This window comes from Gigantopelta aegis, chromosome 4 (genome assembly GCF_016097555.1).
Source record: "Gigantopelta aegis isolate Gae_Host chromosome 4, Gae_host_genome, whole genome shotgun sequence".
NCBI classification, from domain to species: Eukaryota; Metazoa; Mollusca; class Gastropoda; order Neomphalida; family Peltospiridae; genus Gigantopelta; species Gigantopelta aegis.
The window spans coordinates 36,015,949-36,042,930 of NC_054702.1; the positions used below are offsets into that span (position 1 = coordinate 36,015,949).

The following is a 26,982-nucleotide window of genomic DNA, read 5'->3' on the forward strand; positions in this document are numbered from 1 at the left end:
ATGTAGCGGGTTTCCTCTCTGATACAATATGCCATTATATATCAAAATTACCAAATGAATGACATCCAATAGCCGATAATTAATAAATCAATGCGCTCTAGTGGTATCGTTAAACAAAACAAACTTCTTCCCCCAACCCCATTCATTCATTCGTCATCGCCAGTTTACGTTAGAAAACGACGGACAATAACGAACTAATCCGATGTTTATTGGGACCTCAAATATCTAGATTTCTAACACCTTCGAGAGGCGAGACTACCGTCCAAACATGGAGCAACATCTTTCGTGAGTTGTGGAATTTCAAGAATTTTATGTTTTCTATAATTTTTGTTGAAATGTTAGTTGTTTTGTTAGTTAATAATTACTATTACGCTATCGTTTGTATGGCAGACTGATCAGTTTTGTCTGTATTAAGTACTAAATTAATCATGTCGATTCTATTACGTTGCCCTACATTTTTTTTCTGACTTTATTTTTAAAGTTCCATTCCAGAAACCAGATATTGATCAGAATTCATCAGTTCTGCATTAAATTAGTAGATGAGAGATAGATAGAGAGAGAGAGAGAGAGAGAGAGAGAGAGAGAGAGAGAGAGAGAGAGAGAGAGAGAGAGAGAGAGAGAGAGAGAGGAGAGACACACACACTAATGATGGGGTGGGGGGGGGGGGGGGGGTGGAGACTAAAACAGTGAGAGAGACTAATGAAGGGAGATGGAGACTAAGGCCCAAAACACCAAAGCTGGATCTGTGTCTGGCGTGTGTGGCAAAGTCTGGGTCTGCAACTGTTAATAGTTTTCAGTAGGCTAAGGGATGTTTCATACCCAATTTGTTTCCAACACACTAACATTTTATACCCAAAAGTCCGAACCAAATTGTTAACAACTACAATAAATTACTCTCATACCTTTAATTACCATTAGATTGTCCTCACAGTTTGTTCAAACACAGATTGTGAAAAAAACATTACAGTGACACAGATTCCATGTACGAGACTAACGATGTCAACGATATTGACTTTGCTGAGATTGCATCTAGGGAAAAATACATGCAGTCGAGATAGTAGCAATTCAACTTCGCTGCTTTCGTAAGCACCGTAACGGGTTAAACCATCAACAGGTCCATCTGGCGGCCAGTGAAGGAACTACAACATCCAGGCGCATGCACTGTTGGCTGCTAGTCCTGCAAACTAAATGGTCTCCAGGGTTTTTATAAAGTTCTTCACAGAAAAAAACCCCAACCCTCCACACCCTGATTTGTGTGATCAAAAGGACGATCACCAACTCTTTTTATTTTATTTGGCCTTACGGCATATCGACTCATGCAACCCTCTTGAAGAGTATTCCATTTATAAACAAGCAGAATAGTAGATGACAGAAAACTGCATGTATGTTGCTCTATGCAATCTCAGTGAAGTCAATATTGGTGTCATTGTCAGTCTTGAATGTCGAATCTGTGTCACTGTTATGGTTTTGTCATGATTTGCATCTTGACATAATTTGGGGAAAATCTAATTAATAGTAATTAAAGGTAGGAGAGTAATTTTATCATAGTTGTTAACAATTTGGTTCAGACTATAGATGTTTCGTCTCCTGGTGAAGAGCCTGATCATTTAGCAGGCTTTAGTTTTTGACACAAGCGAGCGCTATCACGCCCGTAAACCCCTGTCAACTCAATCTGACAGGCGCGAAGTAACGCGCCCCTAAATTGAACAAATCACGTGTGTATTTTTTTTTTAACTGCCATTTTAATTGTTTATTGAATTCAATCCACAACGCCACAAACCTTTCCATTCTGTTCACATGCAATGAACTTCCTAGAATACTTTTTATAAATTGAAACACGATTGGTTGGTTATCTTTACACTGAGCCAGTCAGCTAGGAGTTCACTTATTATTAAGATCTCATCGGTTTAACAATCGGGAAAACTCGGTAACTTATTCGTTCCGTAATTCTATTGATGTTAACCTGAATGAACAAGCATGACAACCAACGTGCAACTTAGCACATTTCTAAAATGGAACATCAACCATTCTGCTATTATTATTATTATACGAATTTAGAAAGACCACAGTTTGCAAGCTGAATATATACACAGAAGTATTTTAAGCAGTCAACTATTCACTACCCAACGTACTCATGACGGCCAAATTACGTCAGTCACATGATGTTTTCGATAACAAAAACCAGTACATCCTCAGTGTAATGGAGTTAATTATTATTAACAATGTAAGTTTGCAATGATCGTGAGATAAAATATTATATTTATAAGCTAGACTGACATCACAAAAAAGTAAAAGGTTCAATGGATTTTAAATACACCGTGAGATTCAATTTCATTATCTCATTATGCAATTATTTCATTGTGCAATATGCAGCCGGCATCAAGAAGCTGAAATCAACAACAAACATTTGACAAGAAGCTGAAATTAACAATGTTCAGCGATCACATGTCTGATTAAAATAAATGAAAATCACAAAATTGGTGGGTGTGTGGAATTGAGGGGATAGTTTCGACAAACAAAAACCACACACACAAGGAATGCTATTTTTATAATGAGCACAATTTGGAAAAAGTACCAGCAGTCAAATTCTTATTTTGAAACCAAACAAAAAAAGGAAATAAATGAAAAACAACACTGTCCAAAAACATCGATGCACCTCTATATTTCAATATGTTTCTAAGATTTTAATGATGGTGAAATGTTAAAAAAATCATGTTATTTCTGTTTTGGAGAGGGTTAGGGTTAGCAGGAGATGTGATCACTGCTTAAAGATTCTCTTTTTCCACTAGACGATGTTTATATGCTTTTGTTTTTTCATCTTTTTAATTTTGTTTTTATTTATAATATTTTTTAATACCGAGATTTAACTATTTAATTTCCTACGTCTCACATTTCATAGTCCTACTATTTAAATGCTATTTTTGATTTTTGTTCACTGGTGTGTTGCTTCATTCAGCAAGTCAATTAATAGTACAGTATTGCCAGGTAGATTCGATTACTGTAATTATTGGTATTCGTGAATATTTATTCGTATTCAAGATCCTATACATGTATTCGTGATACATATCGTATTCGGCACTAATTATGTACATAATACATAAGAAATCAATAAATGTGTGCATGATGTTTCTTTTTCTTGTGTAAGACTGCAATGGCCCATATTCCTTCCATCTTTATGAACATCCATCATAATAGTTAAATTAGGATATTTATTTTGAAAACAGAAAACATTAACTCTTAAGATATTTAATTAGAAATCATTACTCCTCAAACTTAATCATGTTCATGGGTGTAATTCCTCTTGCCTCTAATTCTGATTATTTTGAGGGGTGCGATTTTGCCCTCCTCTGCATTTTGAGGAGTGTGATTTCCACCCGCCTCGTAAGCATTTTGAGGAGTGCGATTTTTAACATTCCTTAGTTTTTCAAAAACGAAGGTCTGCATTCAGGACACATTTCATGTTGAATTGTACATGTGTAGTATTTGGCTTGTCTTAGTTGTTTGCTTGGGGGATTTTAACTCCAGGGGTGGGTTTTTTTTTTAAAGTTCAAACATGCTTACTGTAGGCACAGAAAGAGTAATTTCTAAAATAAAAAACCAAAACAACTTTAATTTAAAAAAAATTATTTTTATGGGTTGCTATGATTCAAGTTAGTAGTATAATCAATGATGTATAAAGGTCGTCCCACATTAGCGCAGCACGTCGGCAGCAAAAAATCACTTCCAATGAATTACCATATATACATATACCCGTGCGTCAACGTCGAGTTTTTTTCGATCGTTCCCAAAGCGATTTTTGCTGCTTGCTGCTCTGATGTGCACAGAAACCCCCAGTTTATGAATTCATAATGTTGTAACATTTTAGGTCTTCCACCAAAAACCCCCACATACCATTGATGAATATCTTTATTTTACTGAAACCGGCCTCAGTGGCGTCGTGGTTAGGCCATTGGTCAACAAGCTGGTAGGTACTGGGTTCGGATCCCAGTCGAGGCATGTTTTTAATCCAGATACTGATTCCAAACCCTGAGTGAGTGCTCTGCAAGGCTTAATGGGTAGGTGTAAACCACTTGCACCCTCCAGTAATCCATAACTGGTTCAACAAAGGCCATGGTTTGTGCTATCCTGTCTGTGGGAAGCGCAAATAAAAGATCTCTTGCTGCTAATCGGAAAGAGTAGCCCATGAAGTGGCGACAGTGGGTTTCCTCTCAAAATCTGTGTGGTCCTTAACCATATGTCTGATGCCATATAACCATAAATAAATGTGTTGAGTGTGTCGTTAAATAAAACATTTCTTTCTTTCTTTTTTATTTATTTTACTGAAAAGCAATGCAAAAAAAAATATTAACGAAGAAAGGTTGATCATAGAGGTGCACATTCAATCAGTTAGTTAAAAAGACACAGAAATGGCAGCCAATGCTTGGTCAACGATGTCGTGTAACCAAAACTTCCTCTTGCGTTTTTTATCAAGTAATCTTCTATACAAATACATTAAAACCGATTTACTCGAAATTATTTTCCTGGGAGCTTGTTATCAAATCAAATCCGTTTTTCTTTTCCTCTTCAGCTTTATTTTTCACTCTTTTATTTCTGTTTGACACGCTGCGTATATGTGGGCATTATTGACATTTTACTGCATGCTGATGCGCTGCGCTAGTGTGGAATGGCCTTTAACTTCTTATTAGACATTTAACAATACCATAGTTGTTACAATGTCAGTTCACATTCAGTTCACAGGTTTGTGGCCATGGAGAAATCATATCATTCTGCGATGAAGACTAAAATTATTGTACTTATTTTAAATGAAACAGAATAAGCACAAACAAATCAGTTTCAATTCTTTATTCATAAATAATCAACAGATTATCATGATTGAAAGATAATGTAGATAGGTCAGATTCAGAATTTTAATGCAACATGATATGCACATAATACATAAGAAATCAATAAATGTGTGCATAATGTTTCTTTTTCTTGTGTAAGACTGCAGTGACCCATTCCTTCCATCTTTATGAACAACCATCATATTAGTTAAATTAGGATATTTATTTTTAAAACACAAAACATTATTTAATTAGAAATCATTACTCCTCAAACTTAATCATGTTCATGGGTGTAATTTCTCCCGGTCTCTTGCCTCAAATTCTGATTATTTTGAGGGGTGCGATTTTGCCCTCCTCTGCATTTTGAGGAGTGTGATTTCCACCCGCCTCGTAAGCATTTTGAGGAGTGCAATTTTTAGCACTCCTCAGTTTTTCAAAAACAAACGTCTGCATTCAGGACACATTTCATGTTGAATTGTACATATGTACAGTATTTGGTTTGTCTTAGTTAGTTGATCGCTTGGGGGATTTTAACTCCAAGTGGGTTTTTTAAAAAGTTCAAACATGCTTACTGTATAGGCACAGAAAGAATAATTTCTAAAATAAAAAACCAAAACAACTTTAATATGTTCTTTCATCCCCTGATCATTTACACACTGGTACATGTTTTATATTGAATTATCTCTGTGACATAGATTGTTGAGAGACAATATTTGAACAATCCACATATTATTTAAAGATATCCTTAAAATTAGACTTAAAACTTGAATCAATAAATTGCTACTTTTCAGATGCATGTGCGTGTTTACAAATATGAAAAATGCATTGTTTGGTATTAGAAACACCAGGATGAAAAATATGCTTTGGTGTTTAAAAACTAAGGTATGTCCCTTTAAATAACAGTCATCACAGCATGATAGAGTTGACATTTTTTAATTTAGTGTAAAATAAACTTATTTAAATCAAATGCAGATTAAAGACATTCCTTCACAGATGGTTGACCTAATTAATGGCCCAACAAAGTATTATTTGCAAATATATACATTTGATTTCCCCCTAAAAGTACTTTATTTAGCCATCTACATAACCACCATCTCCCGAATGCGATTTAAAATTGAATTTAACAAAATTGTGTCATTACCAAGTCATCAAAAGGCTACATTGTAATTCGAAAACTGTGTCACTTGTACATGTATGTGTATATATAGCTATCTTTAAAAATAATTCTGTTTAGAATGAATGGATGTTTAACGACACCTCAGCACGAAAAGTACATCGACTATTGGGTGTCAAACTATGGTACATGTAAATACAAATCTAAAGTGATGATCAACATCAATAATAAAAATTCAACAGTTAAACAAAAACACAGTGTAGAGAACCATGCGGAAACACAAATATTACAGATAGATGCTGACTTTTACTCAGTCTGTGCTGTATTGGCCATTCTCAAAGAGAATGTTACACCCCTGCACCATGGTGAGGTTACAGCATGCACAGGGGTAATTCTGTTTAGGTAAATGTAAATCAGATTTGTCAAATTGCTATTAAAGTTTCTAAACACTACACTGTTGGAGTCATTTTTGGTAATTTAAATTAAAGAGTTGAGGGTGTCGTTAAATAAACCATTTCCTTCATTAAATTAGAAAATCCTTTTCTTTTAATATTTTTACAATATCTATTTTTGTACATCTGAAATGTTTATGTTCATCGTGATGTTTTTAATACCCCAAAATACAATGTTTAAATAATTTTATAAATGCACTATACCTCTAAGATGTACACAAATGTAACAAGCCTTGAAATAAAACATTTTAGTGTACCTGACACAATGTCCTGCACCAATCAATTTGTGCCTGACATGAAAGAAATTGGAACCTGTCCCAAAACATTGTAAATAAAAATGAAATAAATTATGTTTTTGTGTTGTTTAATAATTGATATATTTAATTACTAAATAACCAATGCAGCAATTACGGCAATAGTCACCAAATGATGACATTTATTATTGTTACATACTTACTAGTCTATGATGCATTAATATATGTCCTCTGGTAAAGCTGTATCCTAACCAGCCGCGAGCTGCATGAGCGATTATTTTAGAAATCATGGATTTCAATTGCTGTATCCTAACCGCACACGTGCGACGCGACATATAAATCTGTCGCGTTGCGCGCGTACAGTTAGGATGCGGCAATGGAAGTCAATGATTTCTAAAATAATCGCTCGCGGCCGGTTAGGATAGGGCTTAAGACACCCATGAAACTGTTGTCATTATCACTTTGTGTTGAACTTTCAGATTCATGATGATCTGACTCGGACTCATCCATTTTTTTCAATGTCATCAGTGTCTTGTTTGTGGTAATATTCTATATTTTTGGTTGCCGGGTGATCTTTAGCATTTGACACAAGCAGATTTGTGGACTCCATGCGTCCGAAAAATCGTGATTGTACTGCATTTCTTTTTTAAATGTTTTGCAAAGCGAGCACGTCATAAGTGTAACCTCGCCTTTGGTGTTTTCTTCAAACTGTAGCCACAAAGAGGCATTTGTTTTAACTAAATACTCCTTTTACCATTTTAGTTCAGTGCTAGATTTTAAGATACTACTCTGCAGGATATATGTTTGGGAGACGATTTAATCGGCGGCTGCTCGCCGCGGATACTGGAAACAGGGACAGTTGATTTGTCATTATCGGTACCTGTCTGTTCTTTTACAGCATTTAAGACTGAAGTTATTTTGTTCAACATCCTTTAATTGTTAACCACGAAGCAATTTGAATTGCAAACTTTAAACGAAAACGCCACAGGAAGTATACGCTAAGTACGAAAGGTCAGTTACTAATAATAGTAATATGCGTGACATCACTTTTCACAATGTAAGTTCCCGCAAAATCGAGACTATAAAAAATCCTACTAAACAGGTACGCTGACTGTAGATGAACTTCGTGTTGGACTGTCAAGTGCCCCGCGAACCAGTTCGAATTCCACTGGTACACATTTGCATTTTTTCATTTGTAATCAATTTTTTTTTTAAATTGGTGCATTAAGTGTATTCGACTCCAAAACAGCCGGCTTTTACTACAACAAGAGCTTCGGACATGGTGACCGGCACAATCAACATTGTTACTGACAAGTTACAAATTTGTACCGGATAATGACCGTGACCGGCCGCTTATTTCAAGACTTGATGTAATGGTTATAGAGTCAAGCTTTAGTCTAGTTTAAGGATATTTTGTCGTTTCAACATCACAGACTCGTGTTTCACTCTGTTGTAATTTATCCAGATGTGTTACAGGTATGTAGATAACCAAACTTAATGTCCATTTTCATGGGTTAAAACTAGGGTCTGCAACTTTAATTCTGGCGTCATGGCGTTAACCCCTGCAAATATGTTTTGGTATGCATGGGTACATTTTGACCAAAATAGAGTACATATTTTAGTTGGTACATTTCGGTACTGTTCATATTGACCAGCTCCCACTCAAATATGTTGTGAGATAATTGGAAGCAAACAAATCGTGTCACCTTAATTATCAGTGTTTCTGCCAGAAAGAAAATTTTGGGTAAATGTGGTACTATGGAATTGATTGCAGCCACAGTCAATAGGCGGTATATGGTGGCAGGGGTGGAGGCTCCACCATAAAGAAAATGTTAAGTTTACGGCCAGGGTTAAGAAAATCATACAGTAATGATAAAGAGTTATTAATTTTGTCAAAAGGTTAACTTTAAAAAATAAAAGCTGCAAAAAAGTACCCTCTGGCTATATATCTTATTGAGACTCTTAAATCTCTGTGAACCAAATGATATTTAATAGTAGCGACCTGTACAATGGGAGTGGGTTTCTTCTTACTACATTGATCGGTATCTGTATCTAAACTAATTTGGCAGAGCAATTATTAATTAAGCCTGCATTGCTTTTGTTGTAGGATCAATTTCTCTTTGTGGACCCCATTCCCTGATTAGGAGTTTTCCTGTCCCAATCAGTGACCCACAATTGGTATATCAAAAGCTGTGGTATATGCTGTCATGTCTGTGGGAAAGTACATATATTATATATAAAAGATCCCTTTTGACTAATAGAAAAATGTAACGGGTTTCCTCTCTAAGACGATATGTCAGAATTACTAAATTTGTTTGACATCCAATAGCCGATGATTAATAAATCAATGTGCTTTTGTGGTGTCATTAAACAAAAAAGACCGAAGTTATAGCTAAACTAATTATCAAGATAACCATATGCATTATACACTGTATTTTAGTCATCTTAATTGGTGATGTATATATATATATATATATATATATATATATATATATATATATATATATATATATATATATATATATATGTGCAGTGTTTCTGCCAGAAAGAAATGTTTGGGTATGGCGCTATGGAATAGAATATTTGTTGAAGGCAACCACAGTCGACAGGGGGTATGCAGGGCCTCCCCAGAAAGAAAATGGGTTAGGTTTAGGATTAGGGTTAAGAAAATCATACAGTAATTGTAATTAATTTTGTCAAAAGATTAACTTTAAAAAAATCAAAAAAATCTGCAAAACATTTGGGTATGGCGCCATACCTGTTTTACCCTCTGGCAGAAACAATGGTGTGTCAGTTAAATTGTTCGTTTTCTTTTCTTCCATTTCTTTCTAATGTACATGTAGTACTACATGGTTCCAGTTTTCAAATTGGAATTTTGCCAGCTGATTCTCCATAGACAAGACTTCAATGGGTTTATCATATATCACATGTTTTCTGTGGCTCTAGCTGTCTGCCTCCCTCAGATGTCAGGGGTGCCAGCTGCATGCTTTCTGATGTAATGGTATGCACCTCGCACTGAAACTCATGTACATGTATACAGTAACAGTAGATGTGTGTAATGTGTTTTATGGTTTTGTCATTTAAATGTTTTACTTGTTCAATCATGTAGTTACATTTATACTCCTACATATCCTTAAGTACTTACCAAAGTTGTGCATAGACTGTATGTGCCAGGAAAGAACCCAGACCCAAATGGAAACTGAATACATGTGTGCACATGTAATTAACTGAACAGAGTTTTCTTACCAATTATTACCTGTTCTGGTGTACCATGCAGCCTTTGATACTATTCCCTGTGCTTGTCTTAGATGTGATAGGTCACATAATCAATTACCCTCTGTGGACTTGGGGGTTGGGATTGTGAGACAACCCAATCAGTGCCTCAGTACATCAAAGGCTTTGTGAAGTACTGTCCTGTCTGTACATAACTGCATATAAAAGATCCCTTGCTGCATTATTCTTAGGAATAGCCTATGTGGTGACAGTTGGTTTCCTCTTTCCTTATATCGACTGTTGAAATAACCATCTATATTAGACAGCATATAGCTGTAGTTTAAAATGTGCTGAGATTTCATTATGCAATTTTTTATTTTTTTATTGAATTCATTTCTTTTCTAGCCATGCACTACGGATTATGCATCTGGGTTTTGTCTCAATATTGGGATAAATAGTTCCTAACTTGTATTCATAATTATTGATTGTACAATATGTTGCGTATACAAGTATGTTTAGTTTTCACTACTACTACTTCATGGGCTACTCTTTTTGATTAGCAGCAAGGGATCTTTTATATGCACCATCCCATAGACAGGATAGCACATACCACAGCCTTTGATGTACCAGTTGTAGTGCACTGGCTGGGGTTGGGGCAGTTTCTGGTTTTAACTTGACTTTTATTATAAAGTTAACCTGTAGATGCAATTTGAACTGCATGTGTAATTAATGTACTACATGTAATAGTTTTTAGTAATGGCAGATTTATTGTATGTATACATGATTGTTATTTCAGGACTACATGTATATATAGTTACATTTAACAATTTAAGTATAACAACCTATTTTAAATCAGTATTGGCTCTGCTGACGACCATGATTTTTATATGCCCATCTATGATGGGTCGTATTATGGTATGACGTTGTATGTCTGTCCCTACGTCGGTTAACTTTTTCTTGTCTGGACCACATCTTGCATACAGATGTATACAGGACAATCAAACCTCACATGTAGGAACAACTTGGGATGGTGTTGTGTTGCATACTATTACTAGGTCACTGTAACCTACGTTTCATGGTCTACTGCACATAACAGTAAATCCTTGTCCAGACCATATCTTACATGCCGGACTATCAAGACTGCATATAACAGTAAATCCTTGTCTGGATCATATCTTGCATGCCGGACTATCAAGCCTCACATGTAGGAACAACTTGGGATGGCGGTGTGTCGTGTACTATTACTACAATACTAGGCCACTGTGACCTATGTTTCATGGTCTACTGCACATAACAGTAAATCCTTGTCCGGACCATATCTTACATACAGATACAGGACCATCAAACCTCACATGTAGGAACAACTTGGGATGGTGGTGTGTCATATACAATTACTATAGGTGACTGTGATACAAATCAGTTGTTGTTTTTATATCACATAACTAGTATTGAATCATACCCTTGACATATTCATTAATATATGTTTTTCCAACAATCTCCTGAGGGGCGTATCATGTATCACTGGTACTCTTATTATAGTGTCAACTATCCTCTGTGTAGTACACATTATTTTACTTGAACCGTTCTGTTTGCATATCGGTTTCACAAATTTAAATTCACGTGAACTACCAATTGGTTATACATGTATGGTAAAATAAAGAGTTGCATTTTTGAGACTGATTTTGGACACTTGAGAAATACTGTATCATCTACAAATCAAATTTGTTTTAAAATACATTTGAAATATTAATGAAGTACACAACAGTAATACACATCCAGGTCTGTGCTGTGATCTGGTTGCTCACCCGATTATGCAGTTATTTAATTTATTTAATTCACATAACCAAACCTATTTTTTGTACAGCTGCAAGCTTTCTTTCAGACTATCCTACTGATAGTAAATTGAGTTACAAGAACATGTTTTTAGCTTTAGAAGATAACAAATTATTGCAATACAAGTTTGAGGCAGTTGATTAGGTTATGCATATATATACTATTCATGTAACTCAAGAATCAGTTACCTAAGTAAAACGTATGTGAACCGACTTCTCGTTACCAAAGATTTTGAACTATTGGCCCATGTATATATGTGTAAATATACATTGTGAGTAATACTAATATAATTGACATCATAATCACTTATCATGGGTAACCTTGTACTGTTAATAGTCTGTCATACATACACATGTGAAATGATCTCCTCATTGTAATTTTAGACGTGTATAAGTACATGTTTATTTACACCATGTGCTGTATATTGAATATTAATTTATTATTTATGTTTTAATTTGTCTGTTTCCAATTTGTATTGCCCATTATTACATACACATATGTATGCATGTAGCATGTGTTCTACCAAAAAGGATAAATTATCTATCTTTTTTCTTGTTTATGTCACCTATAAGATGAAAGGAATTGTTAAAGGTAATTAAAACTTGATATTCCAGTTACTGTACTAGTATGTAAACCTGAAGTGCTGGTACTGCTTACATATATATTCCTACATTTAGCGAAATGACAGCCTAAGTACAGTTCTTAGTTATTTAAGATGGATCTTTTTATTTATTTTTAATTTGTACTGATCAGGTACAATGTCATACATCAGTAATGATTAAGTACTGCAAACTGTTGTATTTTTTTATAACTACAATTGCTTATCTTGATGCTTTCGCTTAAAATATAACAAGTTAAAATCTTTATTATAGGTCTTAGTGGATTTTATATTCTTCTGTGAGCCATTTGATATCCAAATTTTGTATGTACAAGTATAACATAATGTTCATGTACTTGTGTTTTATTGGTAGTCTGTTGCTAGCACTGTTATGAAGTTTCCACACTTTTTGCATGTTATAATTAATATAAATGTACTTACATACATGTAATGGCTATATGCCATGTATATATACCGAGGGAAAGAAATACTATAGTTATTCCTGTATAAAATGCTGAGATGTAATGTGGAATTGACAGCCAGCTAGTAACACAGTTAATTTCCTGATACCGTGGATGTGAGTTTTGGCTGCAGTCAGTATTTGCTGATAGTGTTACTACATGTATTTATCTGTTCTTTTATTTCTCTCCCTCGGGATGTATACTTACATCTATATATGTAGTACTGGTATATTAATTAATAATAACATGTTGTTGTTTATTCTTCAGGTGAAACAAAATCTCAGGGGCTTGTACATGTAACTTCTCCATGACATGCTGATATGGTGATCATCTGCTGCTAGAATACTTACTGCCTTGAACAAACTTAAAACATGGCTGAGGTAAGAAACAACTATTGATAACTACATATTGCACCAGGTGATCGAAATAGAAAGTAAAATATGCCCTCTGTTATTTTTTTTAAATCACAGGGTAAAAGAAATATGTCCTGCTAAGAAAAACATATATATTGCCTGCTGGAAATAAAGCAGCTGTGGAAAATTAAGGTCGATGACAGTCACTTTTCGCACCCTTGTTTTGGCTTCGTAAAAAATAAATATAGCACATCTTACCATAATTTTACTTGAAATCCGTATTTTGTAAAAGGTACAATTTGTTTAATCACAAACACATTCAGTTGCATTGGTAATGTTCAATTTTTATTTTTTTTCAATAGCAATTTTGCATTGGAATTTTTCCCGCATTCTTAAAACAGAAACTTCATGTACCCAATTTTGGTTATTGTAAGAAGATGCAAAGTGACATCATTTAAATACTAACGTCATTCAAATTCAAAATTAGCTATATTATTACAATGCTTCGCCACATTAAAATAAAAAACGCTCTGTTAACCTTGACCACTGTCAAATTTATATAACAAACGACAACGCTGTTTACAGGTCGGTATTTTTTTATTTTTCATAATTCTGGAAAAATATTAATTTTAAGTTTCAAAAGATGAAAGAAATAAAAAGTACCTTTTGTCAAATATATCATATAAAAAAAAAAAAAAAAATTAATGTTGGATATGTTTTATTTATTGTGTATGAAGCCAAAACAAGGGTCCGAAAAGTGACTGTCATCAACCTTAGGACCTCTGAGATGTATTTTAAAGCATTGTAAAATTAAAATATAATATTAAGATAATCACGAGCTAAATAGCAGATGAGATAATCATACATAAATCTATCTCTTGAAAAATGACCTGTGATGTTTTGGTAATTTTAGTAGGTGAATTTCTATTTCACCTGCTAGGTATAAAAAAATTGACTGCTTTTCACTCTTCTTTCGAGCCCAGTGCACATGCATATGTACATGTATAATAAATTTATACTTCACTGATGTTGCATTGGTTAAATAAAGGCGAGACGTAACCCAGTGGTTAAGCACTCGCTTGATGTGCGGTCAGTTTGGGATCGATCCCTGTCAGTGGGCTCATTGGGCTATTTCTCACTCCAGCCAATGCACCATGACTGGTATATAAAAGGCCGTGGTATGTGCTATCCTGTCTATGGGATGATGCATATAGAAGATCCCTTGCTGCTAATCAACAGCGGGTTTACGCCCTCAATATCTGTGTTGTCCTTAACCATATGTCCGACGTGATATAACCGTAAATAAAATGTGTTGAGTGTGTCGTTAGATAAAAACATTTCCTTCCTTTCATTTTGGTTAAATAAAATGATGGCATTACTTAAGTTGACAAACTAGTTGAACCTTTGCATAATCATTGCTGAATGCTGACATGAATTGTAAGGTCTAAATGTATGTGCATGTATATGTACATTTTTTAGTATACGTAAGTCCATGGTTCAGAATATGACGTCTGCCAAAGCAAACACTGGTGCAAAAGTACTGTGCTTCAGCTAATATACTCTTTGCTTTGGTATTAATATTTGATCTATCTAGTATAAACTGCTATAAATATCTCAACACTGAAGTTGCATTGACAAAAAAAATTTAACATTAATTTATTTTACTTCAGCTTTTACATACTTTAGGCAGACATGAATTGCAAGGGTAAGGTTGTGCCAATCAAAATTCATATCATCGTGCAATATGGCAATTTAGAACAGATAATAACGACGTGAAATACACCATAATAAAAAAAAAATACAGAAAAATTATGCAGCAGCTTTCTGAGGCTGTACTGCCAATTGGTGTCACAAATTTCAAGGGCTGTTTTGGCACTTTTAAAATTTCATTGTCGGCTCTGATTTAGAGTTGGATATCAGTGTAAAATGGACACACATGTATATATATATGTTATGATACACGTACATGTATATGGCTGTGTATATATAAGTAATGTATAGTTTATATGTACAATGAAAGTTAACACTAATTGTAGGAAGGAAATGGTTTATTTAACAATGCACTCAACACATTTTATTTATGGTTATATGTCGTCGGACTTATGGTTGAGGACCACACAGATATTGAGAGAGGAACCCTGCTGTCACCACTTCATGGGCTACTCTTTTCGATTAGTAACAAGGGATCTTTTATATGCACCATCCCACAGACAGGATAGTACATATCAAGACCTTTGTTAAAGGAGGGGACAATTAAGGCATTTGGCATTGAACGATATATAATGCACATTATTGCTTAATATCAACAAGTATAATCGTATAGTTAATTAATAAAACGGTTAAATGTGATGGCTATTATATATAACGGGCGCAGCCATTTTGTACCATCCCAGTGAATACGCCCTGTTGGCAAGCTGGTAGTTACGTAATACCTAACATGTCACGTCAGGAATTAGTCTTCGAACTGAAGAAACAAAACATACCTGATTTTTGCAGATGCATCGCAATGTTCTGTAATTATATCCATCCTACTAAGCCAGCACCAATTGTATATTATCTTTCAATACAAAATAAACCACCATTGTCAAAGTGTTGAAATAACTGTATACTATTATGTTTCGTACATAAATTAACCCACGTACTGAAACAATAATCGGAGTGTTTTCTTGATTAATTGGTCTTTTCTTTCTATGGCCTTTCTGTGGTTCCTGATTGGCAGGTGTATATTTAGACAGTCCCCAGACACTGTCTATAGATACACTAAAAAGACGTGCCTCTTTTATGAAGATCACAGGGTATTGTGTGATAACAGTACGGATACACCTCAAATTGTAATGGATATTACCAACCGCACTGCTTTATTACTGTAAGTAATTCTGTAAAACCCTTGATTAAGTAGACTTTGCCATCTAAAATCACAAAACTGACCAATTACGTCGTCCGAAAGAAAAGAAAAGTATCACTTGGGTATTGTGAGTTGTAGTTTTTGCTCGAACGTGCCCTACCAATAGGCCTAATAGTATGCATTTTTTCTTTGGATTTAAAAAAAAAGAAAAATACTATAACTCCATTTCGTTCTATTGATGTAACCTGAAATATATTTAGTTAAATAGTTTATTATACTATCAAGTCATTTATGTTGTTTTACAAGTCAGGTTGATGAAAGCGAAGCGCCTTGTCGTAAATTAGAGCGTTTGTTTACACTGTGCATAAAGAAGATGGACGGAGCTGACGTCACTTCGCCCCAAGCTATACCACCGGACGTCACAAAAACGAAACAAAATGGCTGCCCCCAGTTAGCAGGAATAATCATGTTTTTTTATTAACTCTAAAATTATGCGTTTTTCATTTGTTAAAGTGTGAGTATGTGTTGGTGGTCCGGGTATGCATCTTTCCAACACATAACAATCTTGTTTGAGTTGACCGTACCTTTAACCAGTTGTGGAGCACTGGCTGGAACGAAGAAATAGCCCAATGGGCCCACCGATGGGAATCGATCCTGCATCATGTGAGCGCTGTACCACTGAGCTATGCACTAATTGTTGTCATGTTGGTAGTGTCGCATGAACATGTGATTTACTTTTTAGTTAAAAGACGAACTCTTTCTCGATCTTCTCACCAAGGAGGAGCGAGAGGCTCTCCTCAACAAGAAAATGGAGGAAATTAGGAAAAAGAACGATGCTCTCCGGAGACGGCACCAGGTATGCAACTTAAGCTAGTGACACATATATCTATTAATGGTCCCTTTATTGGATCTGTGTGTTGTCCGTAAGACACATCCGGGTAATGGATGATTTTGAACCAATGGTTTTTAAAGAAGACCGACACATACGTCCGAAACGTTTCTTTGTCGCATCTGATTGACAAATGTTTCAGACTGCTTGAAAATGAGACCGTATCAGACCAGATTAGTTATGTATTCTTGTAGTTTTAGAACATAATAAAATCAGTTTCGCTTACTCTTATTGGTGTTAAGTTGTGTGGGAATCTTGAGAGTTAATTGTCCTCAGTAATCCTTGGTTGGACAGATTAGTTTACAGACATGCATGTGTTTCATATTCTAATCTGGTGAATTACAACTCAAGTTGCAATGATTAAGTACTAAAATGCATTGAACAATGTTGCAATATATATATTTTTTTTTTTTTTATGTACATGTAATGATTTTTTTCTCTCTATCCATAATTACATTATTTTATATAATGACCAATATATTAGCATCACAAACAACCTTTTTCTTCCGTTATTGAATTTATAAATTTTCTGGATTGCTGTGTCTATAGCATAATAACGGAGAATATTGATACTCTCTTTGTTTGTGTTGTAACAGGAAATTGAGGCCGACAAGAAGTATGCTGCCAAGTTGAAGGTCAGCGCGGAAGAGCATTCCAATGTCAAGGACAACTATCGACCACAAAAGACTCCATCGCCCAGAAAGGACATAATGGTAAACAGAATGTAACTAAATCAACAAATTCACTGAGTGTCCAACTCTTCATATTATAAAGGACATTTTAATCTCCATATATATAATAAATTGTCTTTGTAAAGGTGATTATTACATACAGATTATATTGGTTTAAGTTTTAAAAACATGCTTTTTGTGTGTAATATTGGGTCCTCTGGAAATGGATCTTTGTTAAATTGACTGATTCAGTTCACTGTATAGTGGTACATGTATATCATGGTAAACAAATGATGAAAAGAATGAGGTACTTTGTTTGCACTGGTGGCCAATTTTTTTCTTAATTTAGTTGTATGATGCCCTGAAGATTTTCTGCTTATTATTGTATCATGCCTAGAAATTTATAAGTGGTGAAACCCCTGAATTTGTCCATGGCAGTTAGCAATGCCATGGAGTTGTTAATTGTCTTTGTCACTCAGTGAGCGATTGTGGTTTAAATGATTTTAGTGTCATAAGGTCTCCCTGTTTACAAATCTTTAGAGCCTGTCACTAACCCAGCGAGCCCTGCCGTGCGTCACCAGTAAATCAGAAGATACACTAAATGTTTTGCATGTAGCCATGGAAAAGATCGCTATTCAAGACTGGTTTCCCAGGATTTTCAGATATATGTTGACTGTGTCATTTCGAATAATCAATGTAATTTGTACAAATAACTTTCACGAGCCATGCAGACTTGTATGCTAGCCAAGCTAGAGAGTCCTATATGATTTTTTGAAACCTCGGGCTCCTGGACTCTCCTCAAAATTGCACACTATCACTTTTTTGGGCTGTGGACTCTATGGGTGTATACTACCAAATCAAATCCCATAGACGACAATAGTAACATATGTGGCTAAAACTCCTACCTGCAGCGTATCAATCGACATAAATGCCACAGATATAAATACTGCCACCCTTCACCCTTAAAGTGAATCAGAAAAAATTGGGGGTCAAGCTGCTCATTTCTGAGATAACAGGTAGCGTCTATGACTACCCTAGTTCCACACAAAATTCGAGTACTTTTTTTTACAGGTACCCCATACATGTTTCAAGCACTAGGCTACTTGACACAGTGGTACTAGATGAAATAAAATTGTATACTTTTTTGCCCAGTTGATACTATTTTTTTACAACCAACACATTCACATTTATCACCAATCACACGACTTGTGGTGTTCACTTCTCTATCAAAAGTTGGGTGCACCTCGAACTTTGACCCAGCTGGAAGTAATTTGGTTTAGTACTATTATATTCAATATTTTTTCCATGGTATATTTTTTCTTGCCGTAGACATTTTCTTAATTGCATGAATTGGAGAAAATAATATCGAGTGTAAAATGCATGACCATACATAAGTGTTGGAAGATGACAGCAACTGGTCAGGTTGGATTGGGTGGGCACTAACTTGATATATTAATTTGATTTTCATCTGGGTTGGCCAGAACTTTAACCTTTCTTTGATGTTCAGGGGGCAAGACTGCAGGATATTCTGTGGAGACTGTGGTCCTATTTGACATGGACAGTCATTATTAATGACCTGTTCGTAGTCTGAATATTGTTGTCTGCTGGTGTCTCTCCAGGGTGTGGATTGGGTCCATGATTGTGGTGATGGAATTGTGGAACTTTCACTCAGTGATAGTTTTTCCTTCTGTGACTGGTTTGAATGGTTTGTTTCCCACTAGAATATTACTACATGAATAATGAAGGGTACTGAAGAAGCAGACCCAATTGTTTTGTCATATTCTTAATATTTGTTTGCTTCACATACAGGTACTTATTTTGTTTTGAAAAATGTATGAATGTAACTGACAGGATACTTAAGGTGATTTTCGTTGTGTTTGTTTTAGCCTTCGACTGGCGAAGACAAAAAAGCTCGGGTTTCGAAGTCAGGTGGTCGAGGCAGAGGCAAAGTTAAAAAAGAGGTTGGTGGAGCAGAAATTATTTTTACTGTCATCATTCAGGGTTTTTTGGGGGTGTTTTTTGTGCTTATCTATACCATATGTGTCACACCTATAGCCATGGTTTTCAAACAGCAGTTTGCTTCCCTTTTTTGTTTTATTTGGTAGACCTTGTTCCTCCCGGAACCAAAGTTTGTTTGTGTGTTTATTTTTTTACAAAATGTTATTGTATTTTTCTATCTGCTTTGTTTTGTTGTACATGTATTTATTTAGAATATTTGTGATTTGTTTCTTCTCCAGTTTACCAAACTGTCAATTTTACATTGATAGGAGACATGATTTGTAGTAAGAGTGGTAGTAAATTTTTAAAGTGGCTCTTGTGGAGAGATGAGCGAAACTTATTTTCCAGTATAACTAGTTCTCAGTGACTGGTAGTATCAAAAGTTATGGAATGTGTTGTCTGTCTGACAGTACGTACAAAATACCCCTTGCTACCAATTAGAAGTGTCTTCTTTTCTAGAATACCATGGCATTGTTAATTCCGTTAAGTCATATTTTTTGGAAAACAAATATTAAAAAAGTTGAAACGAATATCTCCTTGGACGATTCTCCGGTTCAACGGACACTTTGCTCCATTAGAAAAGGCTCAAAATTATATTATTATACATTAACGTTGTCGAAAGTTCCAAATATTGCCATACTAAAATGGCAACTTCATTTCACTTCCAACCTAAACTGGTCTGTTATCTATTTAAAGCCATTTATAACCACTCAAGAAATAAAATTAAGATGGTTCCAATATAGAATTTTACACAGGATACTGACTACCAACACGTTTGCTTATAAACTAAAACTTATTGACAGTGAAATGTGTGCTTTTTGTCATGAAATGCGAGAATCTATAGAACATCTATTTTGGGAATGTAAAGTTGTTCAGCTTTTTTGGAACAATTTTTTGAATTGGTTATTAAAATCTTGTAATCATATATTTAAACCTAAATTTATCATTTGAACTTGTTATATTTGGATGTAAAAGTAATACTAAAACAGATGATATTTTTTATTTATTATTATTGTTAGCTAAGTATTTTATATATAAATGCAAAGTGCAAAATGTACAGTTAAACATTACTCATTTCCAAAACGAAGTTAAACAAAGATACCTGATTAAGAAACATTCACTACAGTAAAAACTGCTTTAATAAATTCGTTACCAAGTGGGCAATGTACCATTCTCTATTTGATATATAATCTTAAAATTACTTTTGTTCATTCATTTGTTTTCATCAGCCCCAACAGGTCACGTAAAATTGATATAAAGTAAAACACCTTCATATCTGTATGCCTATTGTATATCCTACTTCTTTTTACAGACCACTGAAATGTTGTTATAAATAATGATAAATATGTACATAATCAAAACACGTGCGTGTGTGTGTGCATATTTTTTTTTCTCTCTCTCTCTCTCTCTCTCTCTCTCTCTCTCTCTCTCTCTCTCTCTCTCTCTCTCTCTCTCTCTCATTTTCATATATCATTATATACTTTCATTTACTCTAGATACTTGTTAAAATCCAGGTCCTTGTGAATATATTATTTTAATTAAGTCTGCCTATAAAGTAGTAACTACATTATGTGTGTATAAATTAGATATAAAATTACTGTAACAACCCATGTCTTCTCCCTTTGCATGGGTTGATATTTGTCGACAAGGGAATGGTCAAGAAAAAATAAATAGTTATTAATTTTTAATATGGAAAAAAAAAAATTAGAAGTGTATCTCACAAACGGAAGGTTTTTTCTCTCATTCTGTTCAAATGTTGTGATGATGTGTACCACATGAGACCTCACAGTTTCTGATTACAGCATATGTTCAGATTGCTTTAAACAGACATTCTTTTCTTCTTTTTTAAATACTGATTCTATGATTATTTTTGGCATTTAGCATTTCGAAAAATGTCCCTATTTGTGATTCTGTAAAAGTTTGTGCATATTTGTTGAAGCATGTAGAATTTCAATGCATGCTACGCATTTGTTTATGTAATATTAAAGTTTAATTATAAAATTCTTGAATTTTAATTTTTGAAAAAGCAACGTTACATGCACTGAAAACTTTTCATTTAATATGTTGTATACAGGGACACTTTCCATTGATGCTGTTTTAAAGTTCAAACCCTGATTGTATATAATAATATAGTTGAAAGAAAAGGTATTTTGTACTATTTGACCCAAGCTTTTAACTATTTGATTGGTTTTTGTTTGGATTGTGAAGCACAATTCTGCATGACATTTTGTTATTTGTTTTTATTGTTTGCTTCGTGCTAACCAAGACATTGTGCTGCCATAACATATAGGCTTCTTACTGCATGCAGGATCCTGTTGATCACCGAGGCGACTTTCGGGTGATTCAGTGGGAGTTCAAGAACAGTGCCATCCAAGATAAGGACAACGAGGACTTCCCTCAGAGGACACCACCCAGAACGTTTCATAAATCGCCAAACACTTCAGGTCAGAGGAAGAGGCCACACCAAAAGAAGACGAATAATGAAAACCGATTTAGCTTTCCGCAACTGCGTCAGGACATGCCTCGTGTTGATGATGAGGGTGACGATGATGACGAAGTGTGGGAGCCAAGCAGACGCGGCGATGTCGACCACAGGCAGATGAGCTGTCAGGGTGACGCAGATCACAGGAATCGGTGGAAGTCTCACGATACGAGACACGATCAGTTTTCGAATTCTTCTCCTGCCCCACATGGTAGAGGCAGGCTGCAGGAGTTATCTCAAGATGGCAGTGTGAGTTGGTCTCATACCATAGTTTGTTACTGTATGTATTCCATATATATATATATTGTTACATTTTATCCATTCTTTTAAACAGAACACGTAGTTGTAAAGCACTCGCCTGATGTGCAGTCGGTCTAGGATCGATCCCCGTTGGTGGGCCAATTGGGCTGGCTATTTCTCATTCCAGCCAGTTCACAATGACTGGTATATCAAAGATCATGGTTGGTGCTATCCTGTCTGTGGGATGGTGGATATAAAAGATCCCTTGCTACTAATGAAAAAATGTAACGGGTTTTCTCTCTAAGACTGCATGTCAAAATTACCAAATGTTTGACATTCAATAGCCGATGATTGATAAATCAATGTGCTCTGGTGGTGTCGTTAAAGAAAAACAATTTTTAACTTTAAAACAGAATTGTTTGACATCCAATAGACGTTGATTAATAAATCAATGTGTTCTAGTGGTTTCGTTAAACAAAAGCAAATTTTAACTTTAAAACAGAACACATTTGTCTCTATACATTTGTTACATATTGGAATGAGCGATATTCTTTAGAAGCAGTTCGGTATTCCAGTGATATTTTAAAATATTTGTTTAAGTGGTAAACTGGTAGGCCTACATCTCATGGACCTTTTGTACAAAGTATATCATTTGGGGGTGGGGAGGGTGTCCAAGTAATAACTGGTAATGTTAGGGTCTGTGTTACGTTACTTCAAATAATTAAACCGTTAAATATTGGGGTTCACACAGATCTTGAAAAGTGCTTCAATTTCAGGTTGTTACTTTAATACTAATAGAGTGCTTACATTTTTAAAAAGCACTTTTAGATGTGTGAAAACCATATTTTCACGAATTGCAAAGCATTCAGTTTGGTAATCATCAAACTTAAATACGAAGAAACGAGACAAAGGGAGATAATTTAATCATAAACTTTTACAAAAAAGTAAATATGATTTCTATATTTCCACTGTAGCTAAAATACAGTGGAAATATGACTTATAGTTTCTGTAAATCTATATATTTCATTGCTATGTATATAATAAAATGCATTTCTGTAAAAAAAATTAATCTAATGTTGCCATACCATTAAATTAGCATGTACACATGTTTCTTATTGCATTTAACATTTTGCATGATTTATATTTGGATAAAAACAGTGAAATGTTTGCATTTGTTTGGATGTGTGTGTGTTTTATAGGCATCCCTGTTGGGTTGGTTTTGTATGCATCCTGGGGCCTAATTCACAAAGGTCTCTTAGGCTCTGCTAGACAACAAAGCATCCTCTTTGTAAGTCTTTTAGCATTGCACTGCGAGATCGCAAAGTTGCAAGAGTTTAGTGAATTAGGCCCCTGGTTTTGAAGTCTTGTTCCAAATTTTAGCACTATTGCTTGCATTAGTGTTTGTATGGATTGTTTTTTTCCATTCCAACCCATGCTTCACAATTGGTACACCAAAGACCATGATAGTGGAATGAGGCTCAGTGGTAAAGAGTTTACCCAGTCAGTCACAGGATCAATCCCTCTTAGTGGACCTAATGTAGGTTTTGGGTTTTTTTTTTTTTTTTTTTTTTTTTTGGTGGTGGCGGTTGTCTCCAACATGAATTTGCTAGATTTGGAATAAACAAATTGAAATCATATTTTCTTTTTTTATTGTTACCAATGCCATTATTTATCAATTATATATGTTAAACCAAAAATAAAATGTTTTTTTATTATTCATAACAATGAAAGAAAAAGTGTCCAGAACATTGTATACTACAAACCATGGTACGTGTAAGGGGTATGTATGAGAGAGTACACAGACAAGATCCTTTGCTATTATTAGGTGCATGTGTAGGAGTAGCCTGTGGCAGCAATGGGTTTTTTCTCTCATGCATTAAGTAACTGTAGTTTAAAATGTGCTGGGGTGTCACTAAGTAAACCATTTCTTTCTTTTCCTTTCAAAGGCCATGGTATATGTTATGCTATCAGGGAAAAATAAATGCACATAACATCTGTCTTGGTGCTGTTTGTTAGGAGTAGCCTGCTTGGGCAGTTGTGAGTTTCCACTCTTAGATTAAGTGTCACAGTTACCACATAATGACCAATGAATGATATGCAGGAAGTCTTTAAGCGTAAGTGATCAGAGAAATAATGAAAAATAATATTTCCCTTCCCAGGGTCCTCCTCCAGACCCCACCTATAACTTCCTCTTGGACAGGCGTCGAGAATCGTCCAACCAGGAACCCAGAGAGTCGACAAGGAAAGAATCAAGAAGACATCCCAAAAACTTCGGAGGTCAAGATTTTGGGAATGTTCCTGCTCAGATGAGAGAGAGAAAAGAAAGACAAGTACTGTTACTGTATTAAATACGTTTTAGTTAGTAATTACCACGGGGAGAGTGTGACACATTTTAATTAGTAATTACCACGGGAGAGCGTGACACATTTTAATTAGTAATTACCACGGGAGAGCGTGACACATTTTAATTAGTAATTACCATGGGGAGAGCGTGAAACATTTTAATTAGTAATTACCACGGGGAGAGCGTGACACATTTTAATTAGTAATTACCACGGGGAGAGTGGGACACATTTTAATTTGTAATAACCACGGGGCGAGAGGGACACATTTTAATTAGTAATTACCATGGGGAGAGTGGGACACATTTTAATTAGTAATTACCATGGGGAGAGTGGGACACATTTTAATTTGTAATAACCACGGAGAGAGTGGGAAACATTTTAATTTGTAATAACCACGGGGGGGGAGGGACACATTTTAATTAGTAATTACCATGGGGAGAGTGGGACACATTTTAATTTGTAATTACCACGGAGAGAGTGGGACACATTTTAATTTGTAATAACCACGGGGAGAGTGGGACACATTTTAATTAGTAATTACCACGGGGAGAGTGGGACACATTTTAATTAGTAATTACCATGGGGAGAGTGGGACACATTTTAATTAGTAATTACCACGGGGAGAGTGGGACACATTTTAATTAGTAATTACCACGGGGAGAGCGTGACACATTTTAATTAGTAATTACCACGGGGAGAGTGGGACACATTTTAATTAGTAATTACCACGGGGAGAGTGGGACACATTTTAATTAGTAATTACCACGGGGAGAGCGTGACACATTTTAATTAGTAATTACCACGGGGAGAGCGTGACACATTTTAATTAGTAATTACCACGGGGAGAGTGGGACACATTTTAATTAGTAATTACCACGGGGAGAGTGGGACACATTTTAATTTGTAAAAACCATGGGGGGAGAGGGACACATTTTAATTAGTAATTACCATGGGGAGAGTGGGACGCAGCCCAGTGCTAAAGCACTTGCTTGATGTGTGGTTGGTTTAGGATCGATCTCCGTCGGTTGGCCCATTGGGCTATTTCTCATTCTAGCCAGTGCACCACGACTGGTATATCGAAGGCCGTGGTATGTGCTGTCCTGTCTGTGGGATGGTACATATAAAGGATTTCTTACTAATAATGAAAAAAAGCAGTGGACTAAATGTCAAAATTACCAAATGTTTGAAATCCAATAGCCGATGATTAATAAATCAGTGTGCTCTAGTGGTGTCTTTAAACAAAACAAACTTTTAACTTTAATTACGTGGATGTGTAATCTTATAATGACAACACAGTTCAAATAGGTTGGTTTACTGTGTCATAGTGTCATATTTCTTTTCAGTTCTTATCAGTATGTACATTGTAGTAAAATACAGAAAATATATATTGGTAAATTGTTACAGGAAAGGCCAAAGTCTGGTCCTCCAAGAACGAAGATGGAAATGTCCCTGGCAATGACTGGACGGGAGCGACTGGAGTACACCCACTGGAAGGAAGAGCGCGAACGCATCGACAGTGAGAGACTAGCACGACAGAAATCTCAAACTGGAGAATGGCGCAGAGCTTGGGATGCTGAAAAAAATCAGCAGGAGTAAGAATAGGATTTTGGGGGGGGGGGGGGGGGGGGGGGGGGATTGGGTCTCTTAGAACTGTTGTCTGTTTGAAACATTGGTTCTTCAGTCATAACTTACACCCCAGGGCCCCGTTTTACGAAGCAATCTTAGTGCTATGGTCACCTTAAGTGCATACGGTAGCTATGCACTTAAGTTTATCTTAGTGCTATGGTCACCTTAAGTGCATACGGTAGCTATGCACTTAAGTTTATCTTAGTGCTATGGTCACCTTAAGTGCATACGGTAGCTATGCACTTAAGTTTATCTTAGTGCTATGGTCACCTTAAGTGCATACGGTAGCTATGCACTTAAGTTTATCTTAGTGCTAAGATTGCTTCGTAAAACGGGGCCCTGATGCCCACATGAAATTTACTCTGTGTTAAAAAATGTATTCATTTCAACTTATTTTTGTGCTTACATGTATATCCAAGTAAGGTTCAAGAACGCTGTCCTTGGCACACACGTCATCTATCTTGGCTGTCTGTCCTGGACAAAGGGTTAATAGTTGGTTGTTAGTGTGAGAGAAGTTGGTGTAGTGATCTTACACCTATCCACTGAGTTGTTAAACTCACTCTGGGTGGGAGCCAGTACTTATGTCCGATCACTTAACCACTACACCACTGAGGCCGGTGTTAAGAAAAAGGAGAATGATGTAATCATGTGATCGGAAATGTATGCCCTAGACACGATGGAAGATATAGACATTTGATTGCAGTTGGGATGCTTGGACCAGTCCAAGGGTATGAAAAGAGGAAATTATTAAACTTTTTACTTTCTCCTTCATATCTTAAGACTTT

General features: G+C 35.5%; 1 protein-coding gene across 5 annotated transcripts in view; it reads left to right on the forward strand.

Annotated features, from left to right (window-relative positions):
- The first annotated feature begins 244 nt into the window (after positions 1-244).
- The window catches only part of LOC121370483 (coiled-coil domain-containing protein 9-like), a 44,528-nt gene continuing 17,790 nt past the window's right edge, over positions 245-26,982 (forward strand). For 3 of the 5 annotated variants that reach the window (XM_041495739.1, XM_041495741.1, XM_041495742.1), the window contains exons 1-8: positions 245-285; positions 13,016-13,128; positions 16,689-16,802; positions 17,432-17,548; positions 19,393-19,467; positions 21,813-22,235; positions 24,386-24,556; positions 25,976-26,163. In XM_041495739.1, coding sequence (XP_041351673.1) covers positions 13,120-13,128; positions 16,689-16,802; positions 17,432-17,548; positions 19,393-19,467; positions 21,813-22,235; positions 24,386-24,556; positions 25,976-26,163 — 1,097 coding nt within the window. In that variant the 5' untranslated portion in view covers positions 245-285; positions 13,016-13,119. Of the gene's footprint in view, positions 286-7,168; positions 7,185-9,486; positions 9,645-13,015; positions 13,129-16,688; positions 16,803-17,431; positions 17,549-19,392; positions 19,468-21,812; positions 22,236-24,385; positions 24,557-25,975; positions 26,164-26,982 lie in introns of those variants that run through there. The other 2 variants (XM_041495740.1, XM_041495744.1) reach the window with 2 other exon arrangements.